We start from the raw sequence: 19,314 nt of genomic DNA, 5'->3' as shown, positions 1-19,314 counted from the left end.
CGGAACCAATCGTTCAGGATGGTGACGATCCAAGAAATCCTGGGCACTCTGGAAAAGGGAGATTTCATGACATCCTTAGATCTCCAGGATGCCTACTACCACATCCCCATCCTCAGACGCCACAGAAAATTCCTGAGGTTCGACATTGCAGGCCGACACTATCAGTTCAAAGTCCTTCCGTTTGGCCTCAAATCCGCGCCGCGGATTTCACAAAGTGCCTTGCACCGGTGGCGGCCTTTCTGCGTCAGCTGGGTCACCAAGTCTTACCCTACCTAGACGACTGGCTGGTGAAAGCACCCTCACCAGAAGGCGCGGCCGAATCCTCCAGCGTCTGCACCAATCTTTTTCAGAAGCTGGGATTAACCCTCAATCTCAAAAAGTCCTGCATTATCCCTACAACAAAAATTACCTTCCTCGGGGCTACCTTGGACACGGAGTGCACAAGAGCCTTCCCCTCGAAGGAAAGGATGGACAAGATATTGTCCCTAGCCACAGCTGTGGCAACAAAGACACACCTCAAAGTCCGGACTTACACATCCCTCCTGGGAATGATGTCTTCCTGTATACTTCTCATCCCTCACTGCAGACTCAGGATGCGGCCGTTGCAGGAAGCTCTCACGAGCCAATGGACTCAAAGTACTGGCTCTTTCGAGGACATTGTACGGATAACACCAAAAATGACCAGAAGTCTGGAATGGTGGAGGCGTCGCAAAAATCTAACCATAGGACTACAGTTTCTCCTTCCGGCGACACCTCTGGTGATCACCACGGACGCCTCCCTGGAAGGATGGGGCGCTGTTCTCCAGGACCTTCGGATCAGCGGCAAGTGGGACGCACAGGAAAAGCTGCTCCATATAAGCCTCTTGGAGCTGAGGGCTGTCTATCTTGCTCTACAGGCCTTCCTACCACGCATCCAGAACTCCCCAGTGCTCGTCAAAACAGACAACACCACGACGATGCACTATCTCAACAAACAGGGGGGAACGCGTTCGCTCTCTCTATCACGCGAATCGCAGAAAATCTGGAACTGGCTGGTGATACACGGTATCCAGCTCAAAGCGGACTATGTACCCGGAAAAGACAATACCATCGCGGACGCCCTGAGCAGACAACGATCCCTCTCCCACGAGTGGGAACTGAGCGACAACGCTCTGGCTCACATCTTCTCTCAATGGGGAGTCCCAAAAATCGACCTCTTTGCCACCAAGGAGAACGCCAAATGCCCAAACTACGCAAGCTGGCGTCCCCAACAAGGGTCACTGGGAAATGCTTTTTCCATCGGTTGGTTCAGCGTGTTTGCGTACGCTTTTCCTCCGTTTCCGATGATCCCGAGGCTCCTCAGGAAGATGAAGGCGGAGCCCTGTACCCTGATCCTGATTGCCCCGTTCTGGCCGAGGCAGCACTGGTTCTCGGATCTGCTTCGACTTTCCATCAGGTCACCGATTCGTCTGAGGCAGCACCCGAACCTCATAACGATGTCCAAAGGGCAGGTACAGCACCCGAACCTCCACTCGCTCAAGTTATCGGCCTGGCTCCTGAGCACAGAGAGTTCTGTAGCCTAAACATCCCACAGGACTGCAGGGAAGTCCTAGCAAAAGCGAGAGCGGACAGTACAAACAAAACCTACTCTCTCAAGTGGAAAAGGTTCTGCATTTGGTGTTCAGACCAGGGCCTGCGACCGCTCGCTATCACCCCTGAACAGATATTACCATACCTCCTACATTTGGCACAGTCAGGACTGGCACATGCATCCATTAAGGTTCACCTGGCAGCTATCTCTAGGTTCACCAGAACTTTCACAGGGCCTTCTCTGTGGTCAAGTAGACTAGTCAAGCAATTCCTGAAGGGGCTCTACAGATCCTTTCCGAGGCCTCGGAAAGTCCCTCCGACATGGCAACTGAATTTGGTGCTCAATCAACTCATGAGACATCCGTTTGAACCCATTCATCGAGCATCTATCAAATACATCTCCTGGAAAACAGCACTCTTGCTCGCTTTAACATCAGCCAGGAGGGTGAGCGAGCTACAAGCTTTGTCCATTCAGGAACCATATCTGCAGTTCAGACAGGACAGGGTGGTGCTGAGACCGAACCCTAAATTCATACCAAAAGTGCCTTCGGACTTTCATCTCAATGAACCAATTGTCCTTAGGTCCTTCTTTGCGAACCCTTCCACAGCAGCAGAAAGAGCACTACATTCTTTGGATCTCAAGAGATGCCTAAAGTTCTACCTGGATAAAACTAAGGCTCTCCGAAAGTCTTCACAACTGTTCGTGGCATAAGCAGACCAAGAATGGGCCTGCCTCTTACGAAGCAAAGCATCTCAAGATGGATCTCCTCGGCGATTGCATTCTGCCACGACAAGGCCGGACGGCCTTTGACTGATCATGTTACTGCTCATTCCACCAGGGCGATGTCCACGTCAGCAGCGCTGTTCGCTGGGGTGCCAATCTTGGACATATGCAGAGCGGCGACCTGGAAGTCACCGCACACTTTCTCCAGACACTACTGCCTGGAAATCGAACTTCAGAAGGATGCGGCAGTGGGCCAGGCGGTGCTTCGCCATCTCTTTCAGTGAGGTGAGCCTTCCTACATCCCGCCATCCAGGTATGCACACTCTTTGCTCTTGTGATGTTCCAGCTATGCTGTCCCCATGTTATATGATAATATATGCATTGTCTAACATGTCTGCAGAGCGATTTTACATCACGCATGTGCATATCTGATTGCTAGCTACTCTGATTCAGGCATGTGAATCTATGAAAGACACCCCAAATACTGGATAAGAACTGCGTTACTTACCTGTAACAGCAGTTATCCAGTATTGGTGTCTTTCATAGATTCACATGCAACCCTCCCACCTCCCCTGGAAGGGCTCACATCCCTCTCTGACAATATTACGCCAACCTAGCTGGGTGCGTACGAAAATCTGAGGGACTGAGGCTCCTCCCAGGAAGGTTCTAGAGGGAGGTCGGAGCTGATTGGCTGACTGTAAGAGTTTGGTCCTTTTTACATAAGGACAAGGATAGGCTACAAAGGGGAGGCCCTTAGGCCTATTTTCTCTATGTATGTCTATAGGACATTACTTTTTTATGTACCGGAGGCTCCCGTCTCGACGACGGGGAATGATTCAGGCATGTGAATCTATGAAAGACACCAATACTGGATAACTGCTGTTACAGGTAAGTAACGCAGTTCTTCCAGAGAACACTTTTGAGATTTCCCTGACTGGGTACCTAGAATCTATAAAAAACACCTCAGACAGACCTAGGTTTCGCTTTATTAATGGTCTGAGAGTGCATGGATTAAAATTACATTTGAGGGGGGTAACAATATTATGGTCCTATGACACTCTAGTCACCGTCAACATGTTTCAGCCCCTATTCTCAGGCCATTCTCAGGCCTCTTGGGTCTAGGTCTTTTGTCGGAATGTTAGGATATAATTCTCCCCAGTATCACAATCATTCAGCGATTTTTTTAAAAGGCAGGCAATGCTAAATTGCATGCAAGTGGAGTCTTTTACTCACCTCTTTGTAGGATCTCCATCCCCATTTGGGACTATATGCCTACTACTCAGGGGGATGGAGGAGTATGTCCCTGTAGTCACACAGTCATGAAGGGCATTTTGCCTCTTAGTTACTTATCTCGTTGCCCAAACAAACTCCCGGCTCTTCTATCCTTTTCTACACTAATTAATGGCAAAGTGTCCCCGTGGGGAAGTACTTGTTCTAGACAGGCAAGGGATACCCAGTGTTTGAGTTAGTACTGAGACACTAAGGAGAGTGTATCTCTTGGACCAATTTACTTAAAGGTCTCCCCCTCCTTCAACGTAGGCAGGGGGAGGAACTGAGTAACCTTTGAGTGGGGTAGGAAGATAATAATTAGACATCTATTTGGGAACCTTCTTTGTTAATGCCTTGGGTTTTAGAGAGAACCCTTCTAACTGACATCTCTCATTATTAGATACCCAATCCAATGTTTTCAGGAACGGTTTCAAGTAGTAATGTCACTGAGAGTTGTAAGTCAGTCTTAGAGTCTGGCTTTGGAGGACTTAGAGGTACTCCTTATGAGGGTATTGCAGATTTCAAGGAAGACATTTCAACCGTCCACTTTTTCTGAGTCTGTAGGTACTATTTGATTGACAGTTATGATGTCAGTGGTGGAGGGGAGATGGTTCACGTTATCAATATATTCCTGGGTAACATTTCCTCTAGGCATTTGCACATGGATGTGATGAGAAATATTTGACATAAGATATCAAGGATACCACAAGAGATTTAAAGCAGAAATTGTTTTAGTGAACTGAGGGTTAGGAATTCATTTTTCAGGACAACGAGGCAACACATAGCTATGTTCTACCTAGTCTGAAGAGATGTCAGAATGTCTGAGATTTGGGAGAGTTTATTTGAACCATATCCTCGAAGACCCACATAGTGGACATTAAGTCCCTCATGTAGGGCAAAAGTTGACATTAGATAATGACAATGAACGAATGAATCCCTGAGGGACCACTGCAGATTAGAGAAACTGAGAGAAATAAAGTGAAGTCACTTGCATGTTTTGATTTTTTGATTTCAGATCAGCAGACAGCATAATCCGACACATTGGATATTTATTGTTGACAAATTTAGTATGGTGTCATGATCCGTGGTACTAAAAGCCACAAAACATAGGCGTCTACCTGTACTATCTACAGGTGGATGCCTGGAGTGTCCCAAGGACCCCATTTCCTGCCTTTTTAAGGGAACACTCTCACAGAGTGTACGGACTATGTACCACCTCTAATGACGTCTTTGCCACTGAGCCAGCATCTTTAATATATTAAGAGCAAAAGATTTACCCATTTGCAATGTGTCCTGTCCCATGCAAAGGAGGGAACCCCCTCTTGAGATCATGCTGGTGCACATGTAGTGCAATCTGTATAACAGAAGGGGCCGCTCAAGTATCTGCAGCCCATTCTGTAATACAATGGTGATCCAAGGGTACACAATGGGCACACATGCCTGTTGCACTACCTCTGAACTTTGTATAATATGACACAAGATATTTTTAGACATTTGATGGAACTAGCCATTACAATGATGATGATGCACTTATCATGTTAAGGAGTGAAACAGGCTTTTCTAATAAGCAAGACTTACGGGAAAGCACACGTCCATAGAAATGTAATTCAAGCTTCTAATATGATTGCACCTCTGTTGCTAGTTTATTGTCTCTTATATCAGCACTCACTTCTGCTTGCAGGTGGTATATTTCACAGCAACCTTTCCCTATGTGATGTTGGTTGTCCTCCTGGTCCGAGGAGTAACGTTGCCCGGTGCTTATGAGGGGATCATGTACTACCTGACACCAGACTTTTCCAGGCTGAAAGACCCACAGGTGAGGCTATTCTCAGCAACGCTGAGGAACAGAATGTGTGCATGAAATTCTGAAGTCTGTGTATCTATGCTGAACCCCGTTCGGGAATCCACAGAGCAAGCATGGACTGCTGGGCCTCAGCCATGAGGGATGTGCTTGTTTGCCTCTAATCATGGGGTCTGTCCTACTATGGTTCTGCAAACTGGGCTAAGTACAACACCTTCAGCATTTGACTCTCAGTGGGCAATACCGATTCGCACCGTTTGCACTTCCTAAATAGGTTGATGCATGTGCCCCTTAATGCTTCACAGTACTTAAGATAGTCACCATTCTTCTTCTGGCACTTGGGCTACTGCAACTTGTATTCTGTCTCACTTTACCCATTTCTTGGATGTTTCCCCTAGTTTGATAGGTCTTCGATCATGGTTTGAATGCCAGTTGCACACATATCAAGGTGTAGCTACGTTTTACCCCAGAGTTGAACTCTATCACTCAGTTCTCAGCTGATGTTGCATGAAGTTTTGAAATGTGCTGTTTCTTTTTTCTCAACTGCATACTTAAGGGTAAAAGCATTGAGGATAATGAGTTCTTTATGAATATTTGAGTGGGGTGGCATAGGAGGTAACATCTAGGTGCAAATCAGGATCTTTAAATAGGCTCAGAAGAACTAGTGTTAGGGTGAACATTGATTCTAATCAGTTCTACTGATTGGATTGTTGTTGTTCTGCTATAATGATATGTATTCAAATTTACCGTTTTTCCAAATTGGTTTTTGGAATTTTTCGTGTGTTTTCACTTTGTTACTGTTTGAATACTGCAAGCACTTTACACATTGCCTCTAGGTTAAGCCGGACTGATTTAAATCAAGCTTCCAGGGGGTTAGACATAAGTTATTGGGGGGGGGGGGGGGCTTGGGGACTCTAATGGTTCACCCTTACAAAAAGTGTGATTACTTTTTGAGGTGGGTTCTCATCCCCCTCAACTATGACATGGATTCTTGACAGGGATCATCTGCTATCGTCCTCCTGGGCCCTTTAGCATACTGCATCAGCAACTCCTTTTGGAAATTTTTACCAATATGGCTGCCACTCATCGGAAACTGCTAATTTTGGGCGACTTCAACCTTTGGTTGAATGGGCCCCTTGACGCAGGTCTGGCCAACATCACTCAATCATGTGAGGGGCTTGGACTGCGCCAACAAGTTTCTGCAGCTACCCACTTGGGGGACATAAGCTGGATCTTATTTTTGCAGAGGATGATCAGTTGTATATGGGCAGTGTTTTCCCCATGGATTGGACTGACCATTTTCTGGTCAAATTTTATTTGAATATGACCAACTTGGACAAGCGGGAAGATAATCAGAGGATTACCTTTGTGGGCAGGGACTGGAGGGCTCTGACGCGGAAGAGAGGTCCTGAGGACGTGTTCTCAGTGGAAGACTGTTTTTCCCAGGAGGCCCAAGTAGAGGAGAATTATACCGCCCTCTGTAGGAAGATCACCCTGACCCTGGACTCTCTTGCACCCTGTAAATCCCGTCAGAGCAGGGGTAGACCTTCTGCCCCCTGGTTTGGGGAGGAACTGAAAAACATGAAACTTGCCTGTAATCGGGCTGAGAGGAGATGGAGGCGTGAATATCTTGATGAGGACAAAAGGTCACGGAGAACAAAAATTATAGAATATAGGAAGGTCATTAAGAGGTCGAAGGCCGACCTCTTTGCCGCATTGATACTTAGAGCTCCAAACAGCTCTCGTAGCATCTTTAACATCCTTAACAGCTTAACTAAACCAGACTGCTGTAAAAATGAGTTTCGTCCTTCTCAGGTGCTCTGTGATAAACTGGCTGGCTTCTTTTATAATAAAGTTGCCAACATTGGGGAGGGCATCCGACCCCTCTGAGGGGATGAATGCTCCGTCATCTGTCACTGAGGACATCAGTACGTTGGTAGCTAGTGGCAGCACGGAGGAGGCTGCCTCTAGGTCTCTTTCTGAATTCCCCCCTTTGCAGTCTGAGGATTTCTGCAAGATAGCGGACAGTATTGCATCAGGCTCCCCCCTGGACCCGCTACCATGTAAAATCTGGAAGGAGTTCGGGGCTGAGCTCTTTCCCTCACTCCGTATGATTTGCAATCAGTCTCTCGTTGAGGGGGTGGTACCAAGTCAATGGAAGGAGGCTCTAGTGACGCCACTGCTTAAGAAACCTTCCCTTGACCCAGAATGTCTGAAAAACTTTAGACCTATATCCCTTCTCCCCTTCCCTGCTAAAATAGTAGAACGGGTGGTGAGTGGTACGTTGTCCGCACACCTAGAACAAGCTAAATACCTGGAGGAGGAGCAGTTTGGATTTCGACCGGCTCATGGCACCGAGACGGCTTTGATGACCATGTTGGATGAGCTTCGGGGGCGGGCAGACAGGGGTCAGGCAGCAGTACTGATTCTGCTTGACCTGTCTGCCGCCTTCGATACGGTCAACCACAAAATCCTTCTGAGGCGGTTAAGAGAGGTGGGAGTTTCAGGTGTTGCCCTTAGGTGGTTTCATTCTTTTTTATCGGGGAGGCAGCAGGCAGTGTCCCTTCCCCCCTACCAATCCGCTTCTACACATGTCTTACACGGTGTGCCTCAGGGCTCGGCCATCAGCCCTATTCTTTTTAATGTTTATTTGAGACCCCTGATGGCGGTCATCAAGCGTTATAACATCAAGGTTATTAATTACGCCGATGACACACAATTAATCCTCTCTCTTGAGGGAGAGCAGTCTACTTCATTAGAGGGGTTTCACACCTGCCTGCAAGACATGTCGCAGTGGCTGAGGGAAAACTCACTACAATTTAATGTAGCTAAAATCGGAGCTGCTGCATTATGACGTTGGTAGGAATCCTTCTGAGCTGCCCAGAAATGTTTGGCCCCAGAGTCCTCTAGAAACAATGAAAAACTTGACGGTCTGCTAATCAGCTGAGTCTTAGATGTTCTCACCGGAAATAATCAAAACTGGACATGCCCTGAGCCAGCCTCACAGTAGTCAAGAGACACTAGTGATGTAAACAAAGTCCTATCAGCCCACCCTCGTGGCGGAGCATCATCATTTAGGATGTATGAAACCTGGCTGGTGTCTCCGTGCCTTGATGTATTGGCTGGATGACATGTGCCTAAGGTTCAATGAGTGATAGTGTCCTCGCCCCTGGCGGTTCTGGTACAGTGCAGTGCAGTGAATATAGTGAGTGATATTAAAATGACTATTGAGGCAAAAAAATATTTTATTAGGTATTCACCTAGACGTCAGGTTAAAAAGAGTGAAAGAACAGTGTGAAAAAATCACTGTATTCTTTGCTGATTGGTCAAACAGGCCAACATGTTTCTGCCTTATGGTGAAAAGTCCACCGGCATTCTTCAGGGCCAAAGCTGTAATACTACTACTGCAAAGTTATACTCAAACTTGAAGTGTAAAGCAAATTAATGTGAAAAAATGTAATAACTGGTATCGTCAATGGGACAATCCTACCGTATCCTTGTAAATTCTATAGTAAGTAGAGGATACCATCCCTGTAAAAGAAGAGAAACAGAGAAACACACCCACTCAATATTCTGTCGATGTGCATGTTCAGTTCCAGGAAACATAAGGATCCTGGATCAAATCATTCAGTGAGAATCAGAAAGACTCAGCTTGGCCAGTCCTTGATTAAGTGGCCAATAATATAGAAATATCGGTTGCCCAAAGGGTCAATCAACATCTTATGATTATAAAAATTAACAAATTAACTTACCCAGCAAGTTGTGGGAGTATTGCCTCACCTCACTCGGCAACGACTCGGAGTGATGAGGCCCCGCTCTGTGCACAGAAATACATATGAAAGACACATTTAAGAAACCTCATAAGTGTCTTATACCGTTGGTATCTATTAATTACTATGTGCATATAACTCGTAATCTGCCCGCAATAATCATTTCGCCATGGCAACAAAGGTTAGTGTAGCATCCGATATAAGGTACAAAAAGCTCTATATAATACTGGCAGAGCAGGACCAAAATCAATCCTGCTGAGTGACGTGGAGATAACACTCACATGTCTATCTTGGGCCCTGTGGCTAGAAGATGTGATTAAATTCTAAGCCCATGACTGAGGGAGAAAGCCCTGTCCTCTATGCTGCTTAATGGTCAATAACTCCCTATATCATTGTCTTGAAACACTCTGGAGGAATTAGTGTCTCAGCAGCTAATCAGGGGCAGCCTGCACTTTGCTGTTTTGTAAGTTAAACAATGTCAGGTCTAGATATAGAGAGCATCAGTTCTCCTAACCCTCAGGGACCCACAGAGGAAAAATGGACTAGTTAAATGCTCCTGGTCAGTTACAACCCGCACCACACTCACCTCTCCGTCGGTACCTCTCGGCATAGACCTGAGCCGAAGAGGAGGCGCCGAGGAGAGGCGGGAGGAGTGTTTATATACCCGCATTGATTGGGGGAAAGAAAAGATGATTGCACACACCTGGTCAAATCTTCGGTGTCAGCCCGTTCTGCATCCGGGCATTTAGGTCAATGCGCATGCGCGCCGGTGGAACCCTCAAAGGGAGCTGTGTCCTGAGGACCTGGGCCTGCGCATCCGGGCATTTGGGTCAATGCGCATGCGCGCCGGTGGAATACTCAAAAGGAGCTGTGTCCTAAGGACCTGGGCCTGCGTAGTTAAAGCGCCGTCTTTGAGTGTAATCCCCGGGCAATTCGTGAAGGTGTGATGACTCAATAGTGGAAAGTTTGCGCATGCGCAGCCACTTTTGGCTTCTCGATTAACTACGGAGCATGCGCAATTGATATTTCACAGGTTTTTAGCACCTAAGGATGTAAGATGTAATCGTGGCTATGTGAGCCTAAATGGAGGCAATAATCATCAATAAAAATTAGCAGATCACCCTCGGCCGCCTGGGGTCATAGTCAAAAAGGAGCAAACCCTATACTAAGTTATTTACAAAATATTAGCCCCGTACGTGGTATGGACAAAGGATGTACCCCGGGGGCTTAAGTCTCAGGATGGCGCCTGGGGACTCCCACAGCTAAATCCATGGGAATAAATCCGCGTAATGTAAATGTATTGTCCCTTCAGTGAGAGGTAACCTGAGGGTGTGGTCAGGTGTGATAGAATTGACCGCACCAGTGTGTCATACATACGACAAAATTAGTGTTGAACATTCCCAGTTGACAAGTGTGCTGGTCAAATAGACACCCATGGAATATTGTCATTCAGCCCTACCACATCCGTTTTCAATTTGAAAATCCAACGTTGTTCTTTAACAAAAAGAAAACGGGAAACATCAGTGATGTGTGAAGGGATAAAAGGCTGGTCAAGAACAACCCACCTAAGGTCATCCGCCTTATGTTTTTTAGCCAGGAAGTGATTGGTTAAGCACGTAGATTGTTTGTTGCAGCGAATTGTGCTCTTGTGTTCGCTTATGCGTATTTTTACTTTCCTGGTGGTGTGCCCTATATATGCCAATTTGCACGGGCACGTGATCATATAGATCAATTTGTCGGAGTTTAAGTTGGTGTGGTTGTTCAGTTTCCAAGGTCTGGATGTTCCGATATCTATGGACAGAGTCTTCTGGGTCTGGGGACATACAGTACATCCACCACAGGGGTAATGCCCTCGTACAGGAGACATGTTCCAAATGGTATTAACAGTCACTGAAGGTGCTCTGCTCACAGTCCTTGGTCTAGTGTGCACTAGACTGTCTCTGATGCTAGGCCCTCTTTTATAGGCAAAAAGAGGTCTTGGTATCTCACCAGAAGCTGTGTTCAGGATCTTCCAGTGTTTCAACACTGTTTTCTTGACCACACTGGATAGAGTACTGAACGTATGTACCATCGTCATTCGGCCAGAGTCCTCTAACCTTGGCCAACCAGTGAAGACAGTCCGTAACCTAGGTGTGACACTTGACTGTAACCTCACCCTTGAGGCATATGTTACGAAAGTGGTGGGCTGCTGCTTGGCCATTATTCGCTCTCTTAGGAAAATCTTCCCTCTATCACCCCATCAGGCGCGCTCCCTGATAGCACGAAGCACGATACTCAGTCGAGCTGATTACTGTAATGCTTTGCTTCTTGAGTCTCCTAAATTTTTATTGGACAGACTGCAGAGGATGCAATCTACCGCAGCGAAACTGGTACTAGGCTGGCCGAGACGGTCCTCCGCCTCTGGGGCCCTGGCGGAGCTGCACTGGCTCCCTGTGACTCAAAGAATTAAGTGTAAACCCTTGTGCCTAGTTTTTAAAGCTCTGAATGGGAAGGGACCTAGTTCCCTTCAACGCAAATTTAAATGGTATGTCCCCGGTAGAACCCTGCGCTCCTCTGGGGCAAAACTAATAAAAGTTCCCTGATTTTAAAAAGTTAGGGCAGGAGGCAGATCATTTGGGGTTGCTGCTGCAAGGCTGTGGAACACTCTGCCTTTTGAACTGAGACAACTCAATGAACTCCTACCGTTCAGAAAGAACCTAAGAACATGGTTATTCCCTAAGAATTAGGGCTAAGTATAGGGAGATTTTCGCTGCGATAGCCAACTGAGTTCTGAGCGCCAAGATGCCTGTCAGGTGATATCAAATAAATAAATAAAAATAAATAAATAACTAATACTCAAATTTCTTACAGAAATATATAGCTTGTCGAACATAAGGGCCAGTGGAAGAGAACAGGGCCATTTGCCCAAATGCTGAAATTCTTCAAAGAAGCCAAGGTGGGCATTATGCATTAGGTTTGGCACAAAAAGTATCTCAGTAACAAAAATAACACAATTAACAAAAATCGAACTGGCTGAAGCAAAGAGATCTGGAACATTTTGATTGGCATACCTTGGTCCTCTTTCAGCTCACCATCAGCTGAGATATCCCTGACATTTCCTCATTGTATTGTTTTACTGGTTGGTTCCTCAGAGACGGGTAGCAAAGTAAAAGTGTAGACAGGATAGGTATCCTGTTATCCATGAATTGAAATAAGCTTGTTCAGCTTGGAAGATGTCTCCAGATCAAGCCAGAATTGTTCAAACTACACTTGCTACCAGTGAAAAGAGTGGTATTAAGGTACTCTGCATGCCTTTGTCATAGAGCATCTTGGTTATTTGATTTTGACCTGAAAAACAACAGTTGATGGACAGAATGCAGAACAATGCCAAGACTGATTTGCATATGGCCATGTCTGAACTGGGGTGGTGTGGAGTGCAAAAAAATGATAGATTTAGCGCCAGATCTCTGTACTGGGGTGAATGCATGAAATTTTTCTGCATTCTGTCCATCAACTGTTGCTTTTGCATTTGTCACCCCGAGTGGGATGGGTATGCTCAGACGTGAGTCCCATGCTCTCCACACCACTGGAGTCAAGCTATCCTGGCTGAAGACGGCTGATAGCCAGAAACCGGTCCTAGGATGCTTGATTCCGGTCCAGGAAAGACATGGCTTGGCAGTTCGGGCTGGAGTGTTCCCAAGAGGCACAGGGTCAAGGCTGATTTGCATATTGTTCACCTGGCCTAGTGATGTCTTAGATACCGAGCGGATTCAGTTTTGTTTATCCGCGGTTTTCAACTGGTTAGCCTCCGCGCAACTGAAGTGCAACGAAGATAAGACGGAAATACTGCTCTACGGTCAATTCCCCCCTAATTTTAGAGAAGCTCTTTGGCCGGCCGGTTTCCCGATGCCCAGTTCAGTCAATGTCCTCGCCAAGAATCTAGGGGCCTGGTTCGGGGAAGACCTCCGGTTTGAGGGGCAATACAAGAAGCTGACAGGAGGCTGTTTCGGGACCCTTAAGGCGTTGCGGAAGTTTTTTCCCTATTTGCCTGCCTCAGCAAGAGAGTCAGTGGCTAGAGCTTTAATTCTCTCGCGACTTGACTATGCCAATGGCCTGCTGAGCGGATCCCCGGCTTATATGGTGAGACATCTCCAGGTGATCCAAAACGCAGCCGTCAGACTGTTGGGTAATATCCCCAGTCGGGTCAGCGCTAGGAATCACCTGCAGAGCCTGCACTGGCTGCCAGTCTCCCAGAGGATTACTTTTAAAATCTTGACCCTGGCCCACAAAGCCATTTATGGACAAGGCCCCGCCTACCTGATGAAACGATTTAGGCGCTACTCTCCTAAGCGACCTTTGCGCTCTGCCGCCCAACATCTGCTTCAGGTCCCGCGCTTCCGGCTTTCTCGGCTGGGAAAGCAATCAGTGGCGGTGAAGGCCGCTTTGGCTTGGAATGAGCTCCCTCTATCCTTGCGAGCTACGGTGAACTTTATCTCTTTTAAAAAAGGGTTGAAAACCCATTTGTTTCGACTAGCCTTTTAGTTTTTGTTCAGTGTAGGGTAGGCTGTTTATTCTGTTTTTTCTTTTTCGCGCCAGGATACTCCGGCAGTAATGGAGCGCGTTATAAAACAGCATAATAATATGACCATGTCTGAACTGGGGTGGTGTGGAGTGCAAAAAAATGATGGATTTAGGCCCCGATCCCTGAGCTGGGGTGAATGTATGACATTGTTCTGCATTCTGTCCATCAACTGTTGCTTTTGCATCTGTCACCCCGAGTGGGATGGGAATGCTCAGACGTGAGTCCCATGCTCTCCACACCACTGGAGTCAAGCTATCCTGGCTGAAGACGGCTGATAGCCAGAAACAGGTCCTAGGATGCTTGATTCCGGTCCAGGAAAGACATGGCTTGGCAGTTCGGGCTGGACTGTTCCCAAGAGGCACAGGGTCAAGGCTGATTTACATATGACCATGTCTGAACTGGAGTGGTGTGGAGTGCAAAAAAATGATGGATTTAGGCCCGATCTCTGAGCTGGGGTGAATGTATGACATTGTTCTGCATTCTGTCCATCAACTGTTGTTTTTGCATTTGTCACCCAGAGAGGGATGGGTATGCTCAGACGTGAGTCCCATGCTCTCCACACCACTGGAGTCTAGCTATCCTGGCTGAAGACGGCTGATAGCCAGAATCTGGTCCTAGGATGCCTGATTCCAGTCCAGGAAAGACATGGCTTGGCAGTTCGGGCTGGATTGTTCCCATGAGGCACAGGGTCAAGGCTGATTTGCATATGGCCATGTCTGAACTGGGATGATGTGGAGTGCAAACAAATGATGGATTTAGGCCCAGATCTCTGTACTGGGGTGAATGTATGACATTGTTCTGCATTCTGTCCATCAACTGTTGTTTTTGCATTTGTCACCCCGAGTGGGGTGGGTATGCTCAGACGTGAGTCCCATGCTCTCCACACCACTGGACTCAAGCTATCCTGGCTGAAGACGGCTGATAGCCAGAAACCGGTCCTAGGATGCTTGATTCGGGTCCAGGAAAGACATGGCTTGGCAGTTCGGGCTGGACTGTTCCCATGAGGCACAGGGTCAAGGCTGATTTGCATATGGCCATGTCTGAACTGGGGTGGTGTGGAGTGCAAAGAAATGATGGATTTAGACCCAGATCTAGGTACTGGGGTGAATGTATGACATTGTTCTGCATTCTGTCCATCAACTGTTGTTTTTGCATTTGTCAGCCCGAGTGGGATGGGTATGCTCAGACGTGAGTCCCATGCTCTCCACACCACTGGAGTCAAGCTATCCTGGCTGAAGACGGCTGATAGCCAGAAACTGGTCCTAGGATGCTTGATTCCGGTCCAGGAAAGACATGGCTTGGCAGTTCGAGCTGGACTGTTCCCATGAGGCACAGAGTCAAGGCTGATTTGCATATGGCCATGTCGTAACTGGGGTGGTGTGGAGTGCAAAAAAATGGTGGATTTAGGCCCGGATCTCTCTACTAGGGTGAATATATGACATTGTTCTGCATTCTGTCCATCAACTGTTGTTTTTGCATTTGTCACCCTGAGTGGGATAGGTATGCTCAGACGTGAGTCCCATGCTCTCCACACCACTGGAGTCAAGCTATCCTGGCTGAAGACGGCTGATAGCCAGAAACCGGTCTTAATATGCTTGATTACAGTCCAGGAAAGACATAGCTTGGTAGTTCGGGCTGGACTGTTCCGATAGGCACAGGGTCAAGGCTGATTTGCATATGGCCATGTCTGAACTGGGGTGGTGTGGAGTGCAAAAAAATGATGGATTTAGGCCCAGATCTCCGTACAGTGGTAAATGTATGACATTGTTCTGCATTCTGTCCATCAACTGTTGTTTTTGCATTTGTCAGCCCGAGTGGGATGGGTATGCTCAGACGTGAGTCCCATGCTCTCCACACCACTGGAGTCAACTATCCTGGCTGAAGACAGCTGATAGCCAGAAACTGGTACTAGGATGCTTGATTGCGGTCCAGGAAAGACATGGCTTGGCAGTTCGGGCTGGACTGTTCCCATGAGGAACAGGGTCAAGGCTGATTTGCATATGGCCATGTCTGAACTGGGGTGGTGTGGAGTGCAAACAAATGATGGATTTATGCCCATATCTCTGTACTGGGGTGAATGTATGACATTGTTCTGCATTCTGTCCATCAACTGTTGTTTTTGATATAGGTTGGAAGACATGCAAAGGGAATTGAGAAAACATAGAAATGTATGTTGTTTAAAAGCAGGCACGGCAAAATCACCATAACAATGCCATGTTGGGTGCTTCTGAGAGATGTTAAACATACAGGGGCTTGTGTGGGGGCATGTGCAAACAAGGGCTTGTGCGAGGGCCCTTGTGAAACCAACACTGGAAACTGGGTGCTACTTCGCACACAACTTGGTTGCCTGCTACAGGGACCACTTGGCGTAATAATAATAATTCCTATTTGTAAAGTACAAACATATCACCCATTAAGTTTACAAGGAGCTGGGGGCTGTCAGGGAGATTAAGTGAGCTATTGCCCAGAGTCACATGATGCTGAGCTGAGCTGCCATCAGGGATGGAACCGTGAGCCCCGTGTTCCGAGTCAGACGCTCAGGCCACTGAACCACACTTCTGCCACGTGAGCTCAGCAGGAAGCATGGCCCTTCCCTGCTTTCCTGCTCCACTGCCATTCCCATTGAAGACATTCATCCCACTCTGTACTGTGGCTGTTTCAAGTAGGCTGCCTAAAAGTAGACAGGACAATATTTAGTAAATATTCCTAAACAGCTGTCCACGAACCAATAGTCAATTGTTGGTTTGTTCTGTGATTCACCTTGTATTGTATTACAATTGAATAGTATTGAAATTGTATCTATATTGCACTGACGAGGCGTTGAAGTACTTTATAGAAATTAGAATGCTATTCGGCACCCCCAGAGTCAGTGGTCAGCCAATTGGTTATTGGGGTTTGTCTTGCAAATTAAGGAAACCATTCCATGCATTTACTCCAGTGTTTTTGCAGTTCATTAATCGGTAAGGTGTGACCTTAAGTGGGTGCTATGTGAGGAGCAATGCTTGCTGGAATGAATAGATATTGTTAGGTTGAAGGAATATGGTTTCAAAGAAATTAAGATAGACAGGCATGAAATTTAGAGTACTTTGTATACAGAAGTGGCATGCATAAGGTAGAAGGAGAGGAAAGGCCCATCATTCAAAATAAATAAAGAAGAGGAAAAAGGAAAAGTCTATTTTTTGTGCAGGGTTATTTAAAGGAATTTGATAGCATGCAATATGTGAGTTGCTTTGCCCTATAAAAACACAAGCCCAGTGCTTGTTGAAACCTCTTCAAAAGCAACCAACAAGTAGTGTGACATTCAAGCATATCCCTTTACCCGTAAAAACAATTTGAAACCACCACTAGCGCCCCACTGTATGCAATGCAAGCAATACTTTCAAACCTCCTTTGTGTACTTACTTCAGCAGTATATTACATTTTGCACGTTTGCTAAGGTAAGAACCTAGCAACATGCCAGGGAAAGCCAGATAGCCATGTCTAAAAACACACATACGAACCCTGCCCCCCCCAAAAAACAAACTAACATATATGTGCTATACATAAGGGATTGAGAGGGGTGGAGCGGAGTAGAATATGTGAACATAATTCACAAAATGGAAGTAAAGCCTGATTTGTAAAAAATAAAATCTCAAATAAAATGAGATGAATTGAGGAAAGAGATATTATAGTTTCTCTGAGGGTCCTCACCCAGTGAGTTTCACCAAAGGAATCATAAATACAGTCCCTTAGCCCTTCCAGATTTCTTCATTGAATCAAATGCAGTTTATCAATTATCATGCAACTTCACGCCTTCTCCCACTAGACAGTATGCCACTTAAAAATACACTTTGCAGGGAATTGCTGCTTGGTTACATGAATAAAAGCAATATATACTTTAACTTCCCATGGGTTACATTGCATACCTGTTACAACGCAAACTATTACATTGCAATTAATTCCAAGGACTTGCTGTAGGGAGCGCGCTGGATTTAGGAATAGTATAATTTACTATTCCTACACCAGTGTGTGCAACAGCAGGGAAGGTGTTGGATTTTAAATCCAACATGCGCCCCCTACAGCAAGTCTGGCGTCGTAATGGTTCGCATTGTAACAACGCGGTCATTGTAACAACTACGTTGTAAAGGCATGCGATATGAGGCATGCATTCTTATGGCTGATTCCCGAATAAAAGCAGTAGTTTACCTTACTAGATCAACCACTGATTTTAAGGCTTTACCATGTACTTACCACCGTAATGACTGTTGACCCTCAGGATTATGGTAATTTGTACAGGTATCATCTGCACTCTGAGGCGACCCTTGTGGTGTGTAGCACTTTATAACACCCCAACCTTATTACATCAACAAATATAAGGGATAAGGTACCCTATGCTGTACATTATAAGGATATTGCAAGTAACAGAGGAGTTCCATAACCATATAAAGTAACATGGCAGATGGCAAAGTTATTTTCCAACTTTATGAAACGCGGAGGTGACTTGCAATATCCTTATCATGTGTGACAGCGGGGTAATTTATCCTACATAATGCCTGGACTCACCATCACTTTTCCCACAAATCACTTTAAACTTTGGTGTGTAGCTCTTTCATATGATAGAGCGAGTATGTTCGTTTTTTGTTGCAAACAGAAATTATAAACAGTTCCATACAAGTCTGTTGAAAAATAAAAGCTATACTAACCCGGACTGTGTAGAAATGGGGGGGAGTTGACAAACAACAGAATAAGGAAAATTAAATAAATAATAATTCCTATTCCGTCATCTATCAACATCCCCTCTGCCCCGCCTCACCGGGCTTACCTGCATGGACAGCTGCTGGCAGCTGCCTCTGGCAGCAGGCATTTTTACATCAAAACTCAACTGTAATTAAATCCAGTTCTGAGGTCTTTTCTTTATAATTAGCCATTGGGTGCGGCACAAGTCACTGGTTATAGAGAAATTAGAGACAGGAGTTTATACAAGGATTGCAGAATCCCATGTATTATAATAAATAAAACCGAGTGCATCATGTTGGCATGCAAAAAAAGTATCACAGACAGATTTGTAGAACCCGGGCTGCATACTACACCAGCGAGATAAATGGTAGCCAAAATCCTTCCAAGATTATTTTTAAAATTCTTAAGGAGATAAGTGCGAAAAAAGCGGCGACTAACGCTACCAGTTCTTACACATTCTGTGATAACCTAGCGTCTTTTTTTGTTGATAAAATCAGCAAAATTTATAGTTCTTTCTCTGCCACACCCACCCTTACCCTTCCTACGAACTGCCCAACACATGAACTTAGGACCATACCGGAGATGGATCGAGAGGAATTTCTTAGACTTTGCTCAAAAGTTAAATCTGGCTCCCCAGCAGACCCACTAAAACCGGAACATTTTAGAGAGGCTGCCTCATTGGTCCTTGACCCATTAAGAACTCTGATCAATTCTTCGTTTATTACATCTATAATACCTGCAAAATGGAAGCAGGCATGGGTGTCCCCATAATTAAAAAACCTACTTTGGACCCCATTAGGCCGGAGAATTTTAGACCTATCTCGTTGCTTCCATGGCCTGCGAAGATTGCGAAGTCCTATGTCAATGCTGTTCTGACTCAACATCTCCAGTCGTATAACATTCT

At 46.0% G+C, this 19,314-nt stretch overlaps 1 protein-coding gene across 1 annotated transcript in view; it reads left to right on the top strand.

The window, feature by feature from the left end:
* Positions 1 to 19,314, top strand: part of LOC147733933 (sodium- and chloride-dependent betaine transporter-like) — an 865,604-nt gene that overhangs the window by 590,599 nt on the left and 255,691 nt on the right. Inside the window, exon 7 of the mRNA XM_086952828.1 lies at positions 5,244 to 5,378. Coding sequence (XP_086808954.1) covers positions 5,244 to 5,378 — 135 coding nt within the window. The remainder of the gene's footprint in view (positions 1 to 5,243; positions 5,379 to 19,314) is intronic.

This window comes from Lissotriton vulgaris, chromosome 1_2 (genome assembly GCF_964263255.1).
Source record: "Lissotriton vulgaris chromosome 1_2, aLisVul1.2, whole genome shotgun sequence".
Taxonomy (NCBI): Eukaryota; Metazoa; Chordata; class Amphibia; order Caudata; family Salamandridae; genus Lissotriton; species Lissotriton vulgaris.
The sequence above is the reverse complement of the archived record's forward strand: the minus strand, read 5'-3'. Positions and strand labels throughout refer to the sequence as shown.